Source organism: Camponotus floridanus, unplaced genomic scaffold, assembly GCF_003227725.1.
Source record: "Camponotus floridanus strain SB8 unplaced genomic scaffold, Cflo_v7.5 scaffold79, whole genome shotgun sequence".
NCBI lineage: Eukaryota > Metazoa > Arthropoda > Insecta > Hymenoptera > Formicidae > Camponotus > Camponotus floridanus.
Genome location: NW_020229848.1, coordinates 119,265 through 135,518, shown reverse-complemented (window position 1 = coordinate 135,518; position 16,254 = coordinate 119,265). Strand labels below are relative to the sequence as shown.

Here is a 16,254-nt window from a genome sequence, read left to right as displayed (position 1 = left end):
AGTTAAATAAAAGTTTTTCACACTCACCGGCAATGATGCGTAACAGCGGAGTTGTTGTTATCGAAGCTAGTTCTCTGTAACATACAAATATAAAATTCATTTATAATAATGTCCACAAAATACAATTAATATTTAAAAAAAATTTATATCCCGTGTAATTTTATATCCGATGTGTAAAATAATAAGTAGATAAACACTATAACGTATAAAAAAATTTTATAAATTTTTGAAATTGTATTTTAGAGAAAAATTTTGTATTTTATAGAAAAATTTATATGACTTTTGTAAACATCTTTCTCTTTAATTCATTTAAGTAATAAGAATTATTGTTTGTTTATAACAAGTTAACAATTTATAACAATTGATATATAAATAATAGATATTAACCATCAGGTTGCTCCGCCGATGTAAAATGCCTCTTCCAGGCCTCCTCCTTCTCTCATATTGTTAACGCGCGATACTTTTAATGACACTCCTGCACTCATGAGCGATATTTTTATATCGCTATTTTCGTTATTTTACGCGCGATACTGAACGGCACTCCCGCACTATTTCGATGCGATTAAAAATTTTATATTTGATCGCGCTATATATATATTGGATAATTGCATAAGTTCGTGCCCGATTTTCATAGATGGCATTAAGTTATTGCATGACGGAGTTCTATTGTTTTCGTTTGGTAATATTGCTTGCACCGGATAGGTGACAGTGTCTTATGTCACTTTAGCATCAGGCATTGTTCAGATAAGTCCATTTGTGCATAAGAGAAATTATTAAAAATGGAGAACGAAAAGGTGCATTTGCGACATGTAATACTATATGAATTTCGAAAAGGCGTGAGTGTTGGGACTGCACAAAAAAACATTCAGAGCGTTTATTTGGACCGTGCTCCTGCTCTCCGGACAGTCAAAAAGTGGTTTGGCAGATTTCGAAATGGTGATTTTAACATGGAAGATCAACCCCGCTCTGGACGGCCTTCTGGCATTGATGACGACATTGTGTGTGCCTTAGTGGAAAAAAACCCAAGGATTACAACTGAGGATATTGCTGAGAGGCTGAACATTGATAATTCAACCGCTTTTCGCCATTTAAAAAAGCTTGGATACGTTTCCAAGCTCGATAATACGTGGGTGCCGCATCTCCTGACTGAAAGGAATAAGCTGAACCGCATGACTGTAGCCCTTTCCCTTCTCGAGCGTAACAAAAAAGAGCCTTTTTTGGATCGAATGGTAACAGGCGATGAGAAGTGGATTCTCTACAACAACGTACAGCGGAAGAGGACATGGAAAAAAGCAGCTGAAGGAGCAGAACCCGTCGCAAAAGCTGGCCTGCATCCGATGAAGGTGTTGCTGTGTGTTTGGTGGGATTGCAGGGGAATTATTCACTTCGAGCTGCTCCGACGCGGCGAAACAATCACGGCGGACAAATACTGTGAGCAACTCACTAGACTCGATGCAGCTATTCGAGAAAAACGTCCGGTTTTAGCCAATCGAAAAGGCATCATCTTCCATCACGACAATGCTAGGCCACACGTCGCCCAACAGACGCTGCGAAAACTGCAGGAGTTGCAATGGGAAATTCTGCAGCACCCGCCATACTCTCCAGACATTGCGCCTTCAGATTTTCATCTGTTCCGGTCTTTGCAGAATAGTTTGAATGGCAAGAATCTCAATTCCGAGGAAGCTGTCGAAAAGCACCTTACAAACTTTTTTCAAAAAAAACCAAGTTTTTTCTTCAAAAATGGAATCGACAAGCTTGTAGATCGTTGGAAAACCATTGTAGAGGAGAATGGAGACTATATAATTGATTAATAAAAGTGTATTCTTTAAAATATAACCTATTGAAGTTTATCTTTAAATCGGGCACGAACTTATGCAATCATCCAATACTTAATATGTATATACTTTTAACGGCACTCCCGGTTTCGGTACGAGCGAAAATCCCATTTCACTTACGAGAATCCACTTCGAGTCAATAGGTCGGGAATGCAACGATACAACGAGCAAGAATTAAGCCCAAACCGGAAAGAAAACGAAACGATTGATGGAAATAAAGGAAAATAAAGTTCACCCTCTTTTTCGTGCATAATTATCCTATCTCGCATCGAACCTAGATCTGTTAAGCACGATTTCAGGTGCTCCGGATATATTATGCCTTCCGCGGTTGCTACATCAGGCTGGTAGACAGCAAAAGAAGAGGATACCCACATTTTTTAAATGTTTACATTTAGCAATTTAGAAAATAGGGAGGCAACCCCTTTTACCGAGCGAAAATGGCGCCTAGGGGAATGCACTCGACTCCTCGACAGGATTAACACACGCAATGCGTGTGGCTGTAGACGAGCAAAGAGAAGGGACCCATTGAAGACCATTCCGAGCAATCGATCGAGTTCTAACTAATTCGGGCCGAATCACTCGACAAAGCACGAAGCAAGAGTGTACATTGCCGAGCAACGTGTGCAAATTCGTACATCCCAGTTAATTGGCATCGAAAGTAGAGAGTCGTGACAAAAAATGAAATTGGGATTTTATATGAAAAAGTCCAAAAGTTCCGCGAAAATGCGACGACGCGAAAATATAACAACGCGAAAACGCGACGCGTTGACGAAGCGCTTGCCGTCCGCAGGACGTTGACAGCACCGACGATGCGAAAGGGTACTTAGCTTCCCATTCAGGCACCTTAAGATTTATCATAAATTGAAAAATTTAAGATAAATCTCAAGATACCATCCAAGTACTAAGTCCCTCCCACCGTGACGAGGTGTACCCCATAGGAGGGTTATATTATATTACATATTATTTTAAATTATATTATACAGGGTCTACCAAAAGTGTGGAAACCCCTAAATATCTCGGAAAATATACGTTTTACAGAAAAGTGTTTCCAACAAAAGTTGTAGGGTTTAAGAAGATCTATATACTGATTCTATCAGTTTGACCTTGGATGGCGTCGTCAAGGTCAGGTCAAGGTCACATTGACTTTTTTAAATGACACCCCCTACATTTGATTGCATATTCTTATAGCTTAATTCAAGAGCTTTCCAAAACACTATAATAATGTTCATTTTTATTAAGTACTTTGCGAGTTATGAGGGTTGAAATAATTTCTTAATTTTACATAAACCATAAAATATCTAGTAAACCATTCATTTTTTGATTATCTTACCTTCATACTTTTATGTACAAATTAATGAGAGGAATCAATTGGTGTAAAGAAAACACATAGTTGTTTCTAAGAAAAAATATGTAATTTGCAATTAACAATTCCATATTTTTTCTTAAAAACAACTGTATGTTTTCTTTACACCAATTGATTCCTTTCATTATTTTGTACATAAAAGTATGAAGGTAAGATAATCGAAAAATGAATGGTTTACTAGATATTTTATGGTTTATGTAAAATTAAGAAATTATTTCAACCCTCATAACTCGCAAAGTACTTAATAAAAATGAACATTATTATAGTGTTTTGGAAAGCTCTTGAATTAAGCTATAAGAATATGCAATCAAATGTAGGGGGTGTCATTTAAAAAAGTCAATGTGACCTTGACCTGACCTTGACGACGCCATTCAAGGTCAAACTGATAGAATCAGTATATAGATCTTCTTAAACCCTACAACTTTTGTTGGAAACACTTTTCTGTAAAACGTATATTTTCCGAGATATTTAGGGGTTTCCACACTTTTGGTAGACCCTGTATATTCAATAGGTGGCGAATACATCCAGAGGAATGGGATGCGGGGACGTAACAATATAATAAATAATAAATGTGATAAATAATTAAAATATTAATGACTTACATCATATCTTATTAATCCATCCATTTCCAACCTTCTTTTTTTCTTTTGTTTCACTTTGTCCTCGTAGCACTCAAATCCTCGTTGCACTCATTTGAATTCCTCGTTGCACTTACACTTATTCACGAAAAGTTTTTCGTTACACTTGCAATTGTGGTTAAAGGAAGAATTTAATAATATATGGAACGTCTCACATCACTACCTCACTGCTCGAGAGTCACTGAGCGAATGATCATAATTCAGAAACATTCCTGCGGTACTGTTTATATCGCCAAGGTTGATTATGTAGAGAAATAATTTGATAATATATGAAACGTCACTACTTTATTGTTCAAGGTTACTGTGCGAATGATCGTAAGTCATAAACATTACCGCGACATTACTGTTTATATCCCCAAGATCGACTTATACTATGTTATTATTATAATTCGTTGAAATATTCTACGAGTGATTGCTGATTAAGAAAATTTAAAGCATTGGGCGAAATTTATTTAATTAATAAGAATCGTTAGAGAAATTATTATAATAAGCATCAATAATCGAAAGATCATAATAAAATTAATTTGTTTATCCCTTTTTATGTTCCCTTTTTTAATTTTTATTTGCAGTAATTAATGATTGCGATTCGATAAAGATTTATCGTTGCGATACATTTTCATGACGTTTATCATAAGTTAATTTATTTTTAATTATTAGTAATTATATCAAATTACGTTTTGATACTAATTGTATTCGTGTTTAGAAAAAAAATTCGACAATATTCGAAGCGTTTCGCACCACTACTTTACCGCTCGAGTGTCACCATGCGAATGATAATAAAGCCGTAACATATTAACAAACGCGCTATTGTTTATATTGCCAAAATTGAACACCGTGTTATCGATAATTCGTTGCCGAAATATTTTACTATAACATATACTGTTATACATGAAAATATTAAATTGTAGAAGTTTTTCAATTTATAAATTAATTAAACGATTATTTATTAAACAATTAATTAACATACGAAGCATTTCCCATCGTTACTTTACTGCTCGAATGTCACCGAACAAATGATAGCAAAACCGTAACGTACAAACAATAACACTCTATTGTTTACGTCATCAAAGTCGAACATAATGTTATTGATAATTCGTTGTCGAAATATTTTATATACTAAAAAACAATTTATTGATTGAAATTGATTATTTATTAAACAATTTATCACGGAGCCTTTCATTATGCTAATTATTTGCATCTATAATTCGATTGTTTTACTTCGTGTTCTCTCACAATCCAAATTATATTTACATTGTCAAGTAGAACGATAAGATATCACGGATGAAATATATTTGTGACTCTAAATATTAAAATAATAATTATTGTCCGTAAAAATCGAAATGATCGAAGCAATTATTTAATATTTTGGATTCCTATAATTTAATCGATTTTTTATTAAATTGTATATTATTTAATTAACAAGGATTGAGAAAATTTAAAGTATTGTTTGAAATATATTTAATTTTAATATTGTTAAAGAAATATTATAATTAACAGCAATGATCGAAAGATCATTACATAATTAATTTTCTTATTTTCTTTTATACATCCCCTGTTTCAATTTTTAATCGCGGTAATGAAGCATTACGATTCGATAAAGATTTATGGTTGCAATACAGTTTCATATTGTTAATTAATTTTTAATTAATTAATTTTTATTAATATTTAAAGCAATTTATGTTTCGATACTAATTGTAATTAATGTTTAGTAAAATAATTAGCATATACGAAGCGTTTTTCACAACTACTTTATTACTCGAGAATCACCGTGCGAATAATGACAAAAAGCGGTAATGTATAGCACGCTACTGTTTATATTTTATATTGCCAAAGTAGAACGCCGTATTATCGATAATTCGTTGCCGAAATATTTTATATATTATAAAATATACATTACCATGGAATATTAAATTATGAAAGTATTTTAATTTATTGATTAAAATTGACTATTTATTATACAATTTATCACGGAGTTAATTATTTGAATTTATTCGATTGTTTTACCGCGCTTTTCCGAAGTCAAATTCTATAATATTATTAGTTTTGCATTTTAAAAGCTTGACTTATGGCGAACTAAATAAATAAATAAATAAATGATGCTGAAAAGAAAAAGAAGATATATAAATAGATAAATAAATAATAGCGTAAAAAGAGAGAACATACTAATATTTTTATATAATAAATTATTATTAATTAAATTATTTATATTTTTATTTATATTATTTATATTATTAGAGAGAGACATATATGTTACGCTCTGAGAACATTCGTGGACATTGGCTTTATAGATCATGTTCACGTTTTTAATGTTCACAGAGAGAATATCGCTTCCAGAGATCACCTGAAAGGGCCATGATTCCTCTCATTGTCAGTCTTCTCTCTGATAATAAATAATGTAAATAATGTAAATAAAAATATAAATACGCGAAATCGCTTATTGACAATTACATTAGTTTCATTTGTTTACGTTATGTTATCTCGGGTCTACAATTATTTATTTTATTCATTCAATAATTTATTTAATTTACTTATTTATTTTTCTTACGTGGTGGGCACTTTTTTTAATAATTATTAGCGGTTAACGAAATTTTATTTTTGTGTTTGAAGGTTTAATATTATGAATACATATTCATAGTTAAAGGGTTAAGAAATGACACATATGGCATATGACACATTATATAAATAATTTATGTAAATTACTTACCATATACATATTTCATTGATCCGTCCGTTATTTAAATTTTCTTTTTTCCTTCTGCTGTTTTTGTTGTTCTTGTGGCATTTGCACTCACTCAAATTCCTCAAGGCACTTGCACTCATTCGTGCAAGTACTCACAATTGCATTTAAAAAAAAAATTCAACAATATACGAACCGTATCGGATCACTACTTCATTTCAATTTACATAAATTATTATATACATACATACATAATTATTTATTTCTATATTTATAAATTACATTTTGACAAAATTTTGAAATTGTTAGATGAATATTCAAAGGAATAATATTTGTACACACACACACACACACACACACACACACACACACACACACACAAACATAATTATATTTATTATATGAATAAGTAATGAATAATTGTTTATTTGTTAATTTTAAACTTTAATTTTAATTTTTTAACTCTATTTTGGACAAAATTTTGAAGTTACTAAACAAATTTACTATATAAGAAGTTTCGAAAAGAAAATATTTATAGTTCGTCAAAATTTATAGCAATTTTTGAATAGTAATAAGAAATAAAAAATGTTGTAATAATAAGGGTATCATATATGTTAGTCAAATATTTAATGTAGAAAGCGAATGATTCCGTAGATATACATATAATTTAGCTATATAAATGTATAAGAAGCAAGAGAAAAATGGAGGAATTTATAATTTTTTTAATTACATAATTTCAATATGATTTCATAGAGAAAGTTATCATTATTTTTCTGATATTTTTCAGGAAGGTGTGATTTAAATGATTCTGCAGTAAAAACTGCAATCGCTCATTTAAAATATGATAGTATTGAGTCTTGGCCTGAACTTTTTCGTAGTTGGTCAGTGACATATCCTTTGCGCTTTCAGTATCTTAGAGAAACTAGACCGATATCGCAACTACAAAGGGCAACGTCTTTTATTCAACAAGAGTTTAATACTTTAGTAAATGATTATTTTAAGAATTGGCCGGTGCTTACACTACCTAATAATGGATATTTATTAGTGAGAAAATTGATCTTACATATTGAATGTGATGTTCTTTCTTTCTTTTCGGTTTTTTCTTTTTTAAATTTAAATATATATATACCGAATTAATTAATTTGCAGATTCGGCAAGATTTTAAAGAATTATATCCTGGTAGAGAAGATGGTTTGATATCAAAGTGGGATTCAATTAAAGAAGTTTTGATTAATCTCTTTAATGTGGAAATTGCTAAATCAGATGTGTATGGCAGGAAGTTACTTACAGACTTGAGTGTTACAGATATAGGTATTTATAAAAAGACTGATATTTTTATGGCAATTTTTTTTGTTAACGATATATAATCTTATTATTTTACTTTAATATTTTATTTGTTTTTCAGGCAAAAATGATGTAATTTTATTACATTTACTGCCGTTTACTCATTTTGTTGTAAAAGGACAAGAGGTGCGAGTGGGCGAATGCCATCTGTTGCAGAAGCTAAGAGAGCCTTTATTCTCCATGTCCTTGTAATTATCTTAAATCGAAAGGAATAAGGCTCGTTATATATTCAATAACATGATAAGAAAACTAGCGTCTACGAGCCACAGAGGATGGTAAATGCCTGAAAGATTCTTTTTTAATTGTACGCGAAATTTTAAACGGAAACCACGGCATATGCATATATTTTACTTGGTGCATTTAACCAAGATATAGATTCTCATTTTTGAGAAATTCTATACAACCCTCTTTACCCCCCTGAAGAGACGTAGACGAGAAAAATATCGGGGCGAAGTCGCTGAATCGGGAATGTTTATCTTCTATTCCGATCGATTCGATAAATCTTAATGTAAAAAAAATATTTCTAGAATATTTCTAAATTGATTCTGTTATTTTAAAGTTATTTTAATCTTAATATTAGATTTATCAATGAAGGTAAAAGAAATTTTTTAATCTTACCTTCCATAAAATCTTGATTATTAAAAAATATCACATCCATTTTCATGATTGTACAACAACGTAATATAATGATATACCTAATTTGTGTTTTTGAGTAATCGAAGCAAAACCTAATGATTGCGATTATATGTATATGTATAAACAATATTTTTTTCAACATGGAAGTATAATTAATTTTCGACATTATATATAACCGATAATTACAAACTGATTGTAAAATTTATGAGCGAAAGAGGAAACGCGAATAATATTCCTTATAATTAGTTGTGAATATATGAATATAAAAATATAATTATTTTTGAATTTATAACAATTATGTATAATGTAGTATGTGTAATAAATTTTTACATCATTCGGAATAAGTATACACATATATACATATATTTTACCTTATATTTAATGACTTACTATATATTCAAATTATTTTGATTATAAAAGTATGCAATTGTAAAAATGAACTATGTATATTTATTGCTCTATCTCCACTAACTTTATTTAATAAAGCTAATGTGCAATATTTACACACAATTAAGTACGATCTATCATTTGGAAAAATCATCAAATACTCACAACGTTCCCAGGTACCAAGCACACGTCATTTTGACGGTTCAAATTTGTTATTCACTGTCTATTCTTGACGTCTCGAATTGACGTTTTTATGACGCAAAAGTGATAGTCTAATGTCACAGATTCTTGACGTCAATTCATGACATGTACCGTATTTTGATGTCATAAAATATACCATATTTTAACGTTCTTTTCTTAGCATAATAATATATTTAATAGTGTTGTCGAATAAAGCATTCTCTAAAAGTGAATCAGTATTATAACTGAAAAACATTAAATAGTCACTGATTACAGCAGTTATAAGTACAGCACTGTAAATCAGTGATATTTTATTGAAAGAATCAATTAATAATTTTGACTTGATTTCAATCAGTAATATCTCACAATCAGTAATACTTATTTCTTTCGTTATTGCCAGTAATATTAAATTCTTATTAACTACAATTCATCTCTCTATCTATTTCATAAATATAATATAAACATAAAAATAAATAAATATATATTAATATAAATAAATATATATAAAATTAAAAATTTTATTTATATTTATTAAATATCTATTATATTAAAAATTTTATTTTATATTTATATTACATATATATTGAACCTGTTATTTTAAATAAATAATAAAACGAACATATATATTATTATTATTTATATTATTAACATTATATTATTTCAAATAAATAATATAACGAACAAATAATTTTCATTAAGTAGCCAGACATTTATTTATCCGACTTATAAAATCGATTTAATATCTGAAGTCTCTCTATTGAGATTATCAGACATTAAATTGAAGTAATATTTCTAATTTTATCTGTCTCACTCTTTGCAAATTTTATATAATTCTTATGACTAAAATTAAATACGAGAGAGATAGCGATCATAGCGGTAAACGAACGAACTAGCGATTACTGGTTTTACAGTGAAATTTTCTTTAATAATTGTAATTTTGATCGCGAAAATCACGTTATATAAAAAATTTTAAAAGATTTTTTTATGGGATCGATGTACTAACTAATGACATTAATAATAAAATAATCGTTAATTCATGACTGAGAAGTAACGTCAAAATAATGTTATATCAAGACGTCAATATAAAGTCTTGTAACAAATCAGTCATTTTAACGACATATGACCAAAAATGACCAGGTCGGAACGTTAAAATAACGTGTGCTTGCTACCTGGGTGGAATTGTCAATAAGCAATTTTCGCATCATAGCATATCTTAAAGTTACTTATTGACGACAGCCATAACACGTTTAATCGTCTATATACAATGCCATAACTTTTTAATTACGGCTGTCGTCGATAGACGACGAATAGGAATGCCTATCCGTAGTTAAAGGATTGGAAGGTTAACTGTCCATTTACTATTAACGCTGTGTTATTGCAGTGCAATGAAATTAAACCATACATGAAATTTGTCTCGAAAACATTATAGTTCTAAGAAGTGACACAGAAGAGATTTATTGTATCTAGTAAATATTATATTTACATTATCTAACTGATATACATAACTTTTAGTTAATGAAGAATAAATTGTGGAAATGCATGTATTAATATTGGAATGTTTATTTTTTACGATATTTATTAGACATTTAACATGTGTATTTTTATTTATTTATTTATTTAATACAAAAAACGGGATAAACTATCCCTTTGATACAATAAAGAAATAAGCAGGCAATACTAAGATAGAAACAATAATGATCATTACATTAATAAGATTGTGATTTGTTTAAAACATGGATCAAAAAAGTCAACATTATTCACAATTTGATTGCCGCAAGTTGCAATCCGATTAAGCGGTTTATATTTGCCATATGACGTACGGTGTGCCTCCTCGTAAAATAGTTTCCGATTTCTAAGTGATCTCACCGGAATGTTAAATTTTAATTTTACCAATAGTTCAAAGCAAATTGTCATACCATTAATTAATTTAAAGAGAAAAACCATATCGATTTCTTTCCTTCTATTTGTGAGTGTTTGTAACTTAAGAATGTCTAATAAATTATCATAGTTGTGATCTAGGTAATGTATCGGTACCCCGAAATAAAAACTAATCCTGCGAAGAAAACGATGCTGTACTCGCTCGATCTGAAGATTATGGTTAGCTTGATAAGGAGCCCACACAACTGAAGCGCACTCCAATTGAGATCTCACCAGAGAACAATACAGTAATTTCAGAGTATTTATACTTTTAAAAAATTTACACATCCGAAAAACAAATCTCATTATTTTATTTGCTTTGTTAACAATAAATTGAAAATGTATATCAAAGGTTAAGTCAGCGCTAAACATAATACCGAGATCACGCATGCAATCAATTCTCGAGAGATTAGTTCCATTGAGTGTATAATTATTGAACAAGGTAAATCTCTTTTTAGAAAAACTGATAATTTGGATAAATTGAAATGAAGGAGATTATTTTTAGACCATAATTCAAGATTATATAGATTATATATGTAGATCATTTTGCAAACACTGAGCATCACGGTCATTGCGCACTCGATAAAAAATTTTTAGATCATCAGCATATAGCAAAAAATTTGACTCTTTTATCACATCTTTAATGTCGTTAATAAATAAGTTAAATGTAATGGACCCAAATGACAGCCCTGGGGTACGCCCGAGGAAACATTAATTTTTTTAGAGGTTGCACCCTTATACTTAACTATTTGATGTCTGTCGGAGATAAAACTAGATAATCATTGAAGCAACACACCATCAATGTCCATTGCCCGCAGTTTGCAAAATAACAGAGTATGGTTTACATAATCGAAAGCCTTCTTAAAGTCAGTGTAGACTGCATCGACCCTCCTCGACCGCATTAATTATATAATCGTGAAAAATCAATAAATTCGTCGAAACTGAACGATCCGCAACAAAGCCATGTTGCTCATTTATTATAAAATTCTTTAATAAGGAAGACAGTTTATCGGCAACCAAATTCTCAAAAAGTTTCGGCATGGTGCTTACAGATAGGTCTATAATTAGATACTAGAGATCTGTCATCACCCTTGAAAATTGGAATACCAGTGCACATCTTCCAATCATCAGGAAATATTCCGCATTGCAATGATTTGTTAAAAATTATCCAGAATATCCTTGCCATAATGTATCTGCAAGATTTAAAAAATCTCGGAGGGATACCATCGACACTTGGGCACGAATTAAGATTTAAAGTATCCAAGGATTTAAAGACTTCGCCCAATATATCAACATTCAAAAAATTTAGATCAAGCTTGGAGTTCGCAAAAGGAAGCCGTACACTATCACTCGTATAAACAGATTCGAAATAGTCCGCAAAGCTGTCAGCAATAACGGCGGGATCATCAGTAATGGAATTATTATTACAAAGAAAATTTGGTACTACTTTGCTTTTCTCATAGAGTTGACAAATCTCCAGAAAACATTAACATTTTCACCGATTGCATTTTCCATGCTCGCTGTGTATTGATTGAAACATTTAGCAGAGACAGCCTTGCACCTCGATCTAAGATGCGCAAAGTGCAAGTAGTCCTGGTACAAATAAGTATGTTTCTAATGAAAGTGCGCAGCCCGTTTGGTTTTGATTAGACGAATTAATTCTTTAGAGAACCAGACAGGATATAAAGATTTCCATTTAGATTTAACCGGCACGAATAAATCAATAGCTGAGTTCAAGTGATAATATAAAAGACGAACCGCAACATTAATTTCTAAGTCATTTAATTCATCATCCCAGTTTATGCTACTTAAATAATTATTAATTTTGTTAAAATCAGCACGATTAAAATCTCTCAACAATTCTGGTGTCCTCAGAGGAGACGCCCGCACAACCAATGGTAGAGATAAAATGAGAGGAGGGTGATAAACATCTGACTTCAACAAATATTCAAACGCAGAACAAATATGAATATTTTTCAGATTAGAGAAAATTAGATCCAAATTATTTCCAGCTGAGTTTATAATATAATTATGTTGCAAAAAATTAAATTTATTAAAGTACTGCAAAATTATATTCGTTTGTTCAAATAATTGACTGTTAGGAGATGCATGACAAGAGAGAAAGTTATTATTTTCATTGAACCATTGTACACTGCGCGGCAACGATTCGTTCCGCGGCCCCTTTCTCGCGGGGTAAGGGGAGCGTAGAAGTGACCAATCAGCTGGCAGCGTGGCAATGACTGATTGGTTAGAGGCTACGCTCCCCTTGCTCCGCGAGAGGGACCACGGAACGAATCGTTGTCGCGGAGTGTACGTTTGGTAAGTTATAATCACCCGCCAACAAAACGTCAACACCCGGCATAGAGCATCACCTCCTCGGCCGCAAGACAGTGAGATTCATATACAGATAAATCAGAGCACGGTGGAATGTAAACAGCACCAATGATAATATATGAATGCCCGAAGCAGACGCTAACAAAAATTTGTTCCAGACAATTTACCGAGGTACATAAAGAACGACTCAAGAAACAATCTCGAACTGCTATTAGCTATCAGCTTTTGTATTTTATATATTGTATAAGATTTTATTTTATATATTATCTGCACTTTTTAATGTAATATTAACTATATTGTAAATTCATAAATATTAACACACAATTGTAATTTTCTTTTCAAGCTTTTTTTATATTATGTTTTGAAGATTTTTCCTATTTCAAACTATACATATAAATTTTTGTACGTACATGTATCATTGTTGAAGAGAATAAATTTTTATAAATTTGTAAAATATTTAAAAATATGTCAATTATTATACATTAATTTAAAAGGAGACCATTATATAAATACTTGTTTAAATCATTCTATGTTGAATGTTTCTTTAATAATATAATAATATTTTTGAAAATAAAAATATTGTATATCATTTAATATATAAATAGACTGGATATATATCACAAAAAGAGACCGGAGCATCACAAAATTATTTTTAATTATATTTTACGTAATTAAGTGTTTATAACACTTTATTGGAAATAAAGTAATTGATGATTTATAGCGGGAGAAAGAGAGAATTTGATTGAATTGGATGCACTAATGCACTGATGCATATAAAGATTGCTATATATAAAATTACAATAGTATAATTAAAATAATAAAGTAATTAATATTATAAGTTTTTATATTATATTATATCATATTAAGTATATTATGTTAAGTTAATATTAAATAAAATTATATTGTATACGTTATTATATTATAAGATTATTCAATACAAAAAACGGTAATAATAATTCGTACAATTATTTTATTTATTTTAGTTATTTATATATTGCAAATTTGTATTTATTTATACTAGTGTAAAAACGCTATCGCGTTACGTATTCAAACTACATTATATGAATTATATGAATATCACAGAAAACGTATAAATCACTTATTTTAAATCCATTATTACTTTCATTATAATCAGAATATCTTTTATTTAGTAAACGCCTCTCTCTTATGCCAAAGAGAAGATACGCAGATATAAATTAATATAAAAGGTTTAATAAAATTCATTAAACAGTTATATGTACATATAATTATTTTTATTTATATATAGAACTATTTTTGTTTTATACGTATATAACTTTTTTGTTAAACAATTTTTAAAGATTTTAATTCTTTTTAACGCCGAGTATCGCACCGGAGAAAAGAAAAATTACAAACGGAATGCAGTTAATAAGACGTCATGGCAACACATGATCAAATTGATCATTCGAAATCAGTTATCATTGTGCTCGCTACTAGCCAAAGACACTACCGCGTTACTTGTCGCTTGATTCAAACTTCATCATATGAATATCACAGGAAACGTGTAATTGTGTACGAATAGTGGATTTTAAAAAGCATACGTAGTAACACAATCGTACGAATGATGTGTATATATATGAATTAATATCAATTCGATTAGCACATTAGAAATAATAGAGTGAAAAGAAAAAACTAACTAAGAATTTAACGGGAACTAATTAAGTGCAAACATTTTCAAAAAATGCAAATTATATTTGGAACAATTTTATGTATTTTATCGAAAGATTTAATATTGACAAAAGCAACTATCACGTTTATGCCGAAAAATTATATCACTTCAAAGGGCCTTCAGAAAAGAAATGTTTCCATGTATGCGGATTTAAACTTCACGCAGGTGAGAAATATTTTTCATTTGATTAAAAAACAATTGAATGTTATTGTAGCTGGTAATTCATAAATGAATGATAATAATTTATATATATTCTCTCTATCTATATAATAAGATAAAATAAAATAAAACTATCCAACATAAAAGAAAAAGTGTGTTGTGAAAAAAGAATGTATAAAGTTTCGAAATGTTATTTATAAATGGAAATGCTATATAGTATAGTGTAACATATTAAGTTTAATTAAAATTAATACAGTTTGCTGCTTACTATATAACCGTTACATTAATATACGATATACGATGACATATGAACAGACTTTTAAGTCATTTTTCTTCAATTTCTAAAATTTCTTTATTTTTCTAGATATTTATAATAATATTTATTGATATAAAGTGTAAAGTTTATACTAATGTAGATTTCATTTTATAAAATTAAGTTAGAAAATCGCTAGATGCTAAAATTTATATTAATTTTCATTGTACATACTTATATATCCAATAATATATAATTATATACACATATTTTTATCGAGGTATTATCGATTTATACTATCACTTTCAGAATTTCTGTTAAAAATATAACAATAATCGAAAAAAAATTTGATAAGGTTATAGATAAAAGACTTTATATAATTTCTACGACTAATATTTAATAACTGTAAAGAAACAATATTTTTACCTTTTTTGAGGTACAAACATTAATAAAACTTTAATAATATCGGCAAATTTTTGAAAAAAAGATTAAGTTACTATAAAATTGGAGAAAAGTTATCTAACCTATCATGAAAGAATCAAATTGTTAGGCACAAAATTGTTTCAACAATTGTAAAGAGCTACACTTTTACTTGTATTATTTGCTAAGAGTAGTTATAAATCCTTATTGACTCTTGTTAACCTATTGATTGATCTTCTTTTTAATATATATATTTGTTTTTATACAAGATGTTTTGATAAAAATTAAAAAATAGATTTTATAATATAAATAAGACTACATTATATTTAATATATATATATATATATATATATATATATATATATATATATCAATTAGAAATAATATTTTGTATATCAAACCAGAATTATTAACCCAACAAATA

At 29.5% G+C, this 16,254-nt stretch overlaps 1 protein-coding gene across 1 annotated transcript; it reads left to right on the top strand.

Annotated features, from left to right (window-relative positions):
- Positions 1-779: 779 nt before the first annotated feature.
- LOC112639601 (histone-lysine N-methyltransferase SETMAR-like) lies at positions 780-1,811 on the top strand. The gene has a single exon (XM_025414157.1). The coding sequence runs from the start codon at positions 780-782 to the stop codon at positions 1,809-1,811; it is 1,032 nt and encodes a 343-aa protein (XP_025269942.1).
- The last annotated feature ends 14,443 nt before the right edge of the window (positions 1,812-16,254 follow it).

What these genes read in the sequence shown, in the direction of transcription:
- LOC112639601 (XM_025414157.1), top strand. Translation starts at nt 780, where the DNA reads ATGGAGAACGAAAAGGTGCATTTGCGACATGTAATACTATATGAATTT.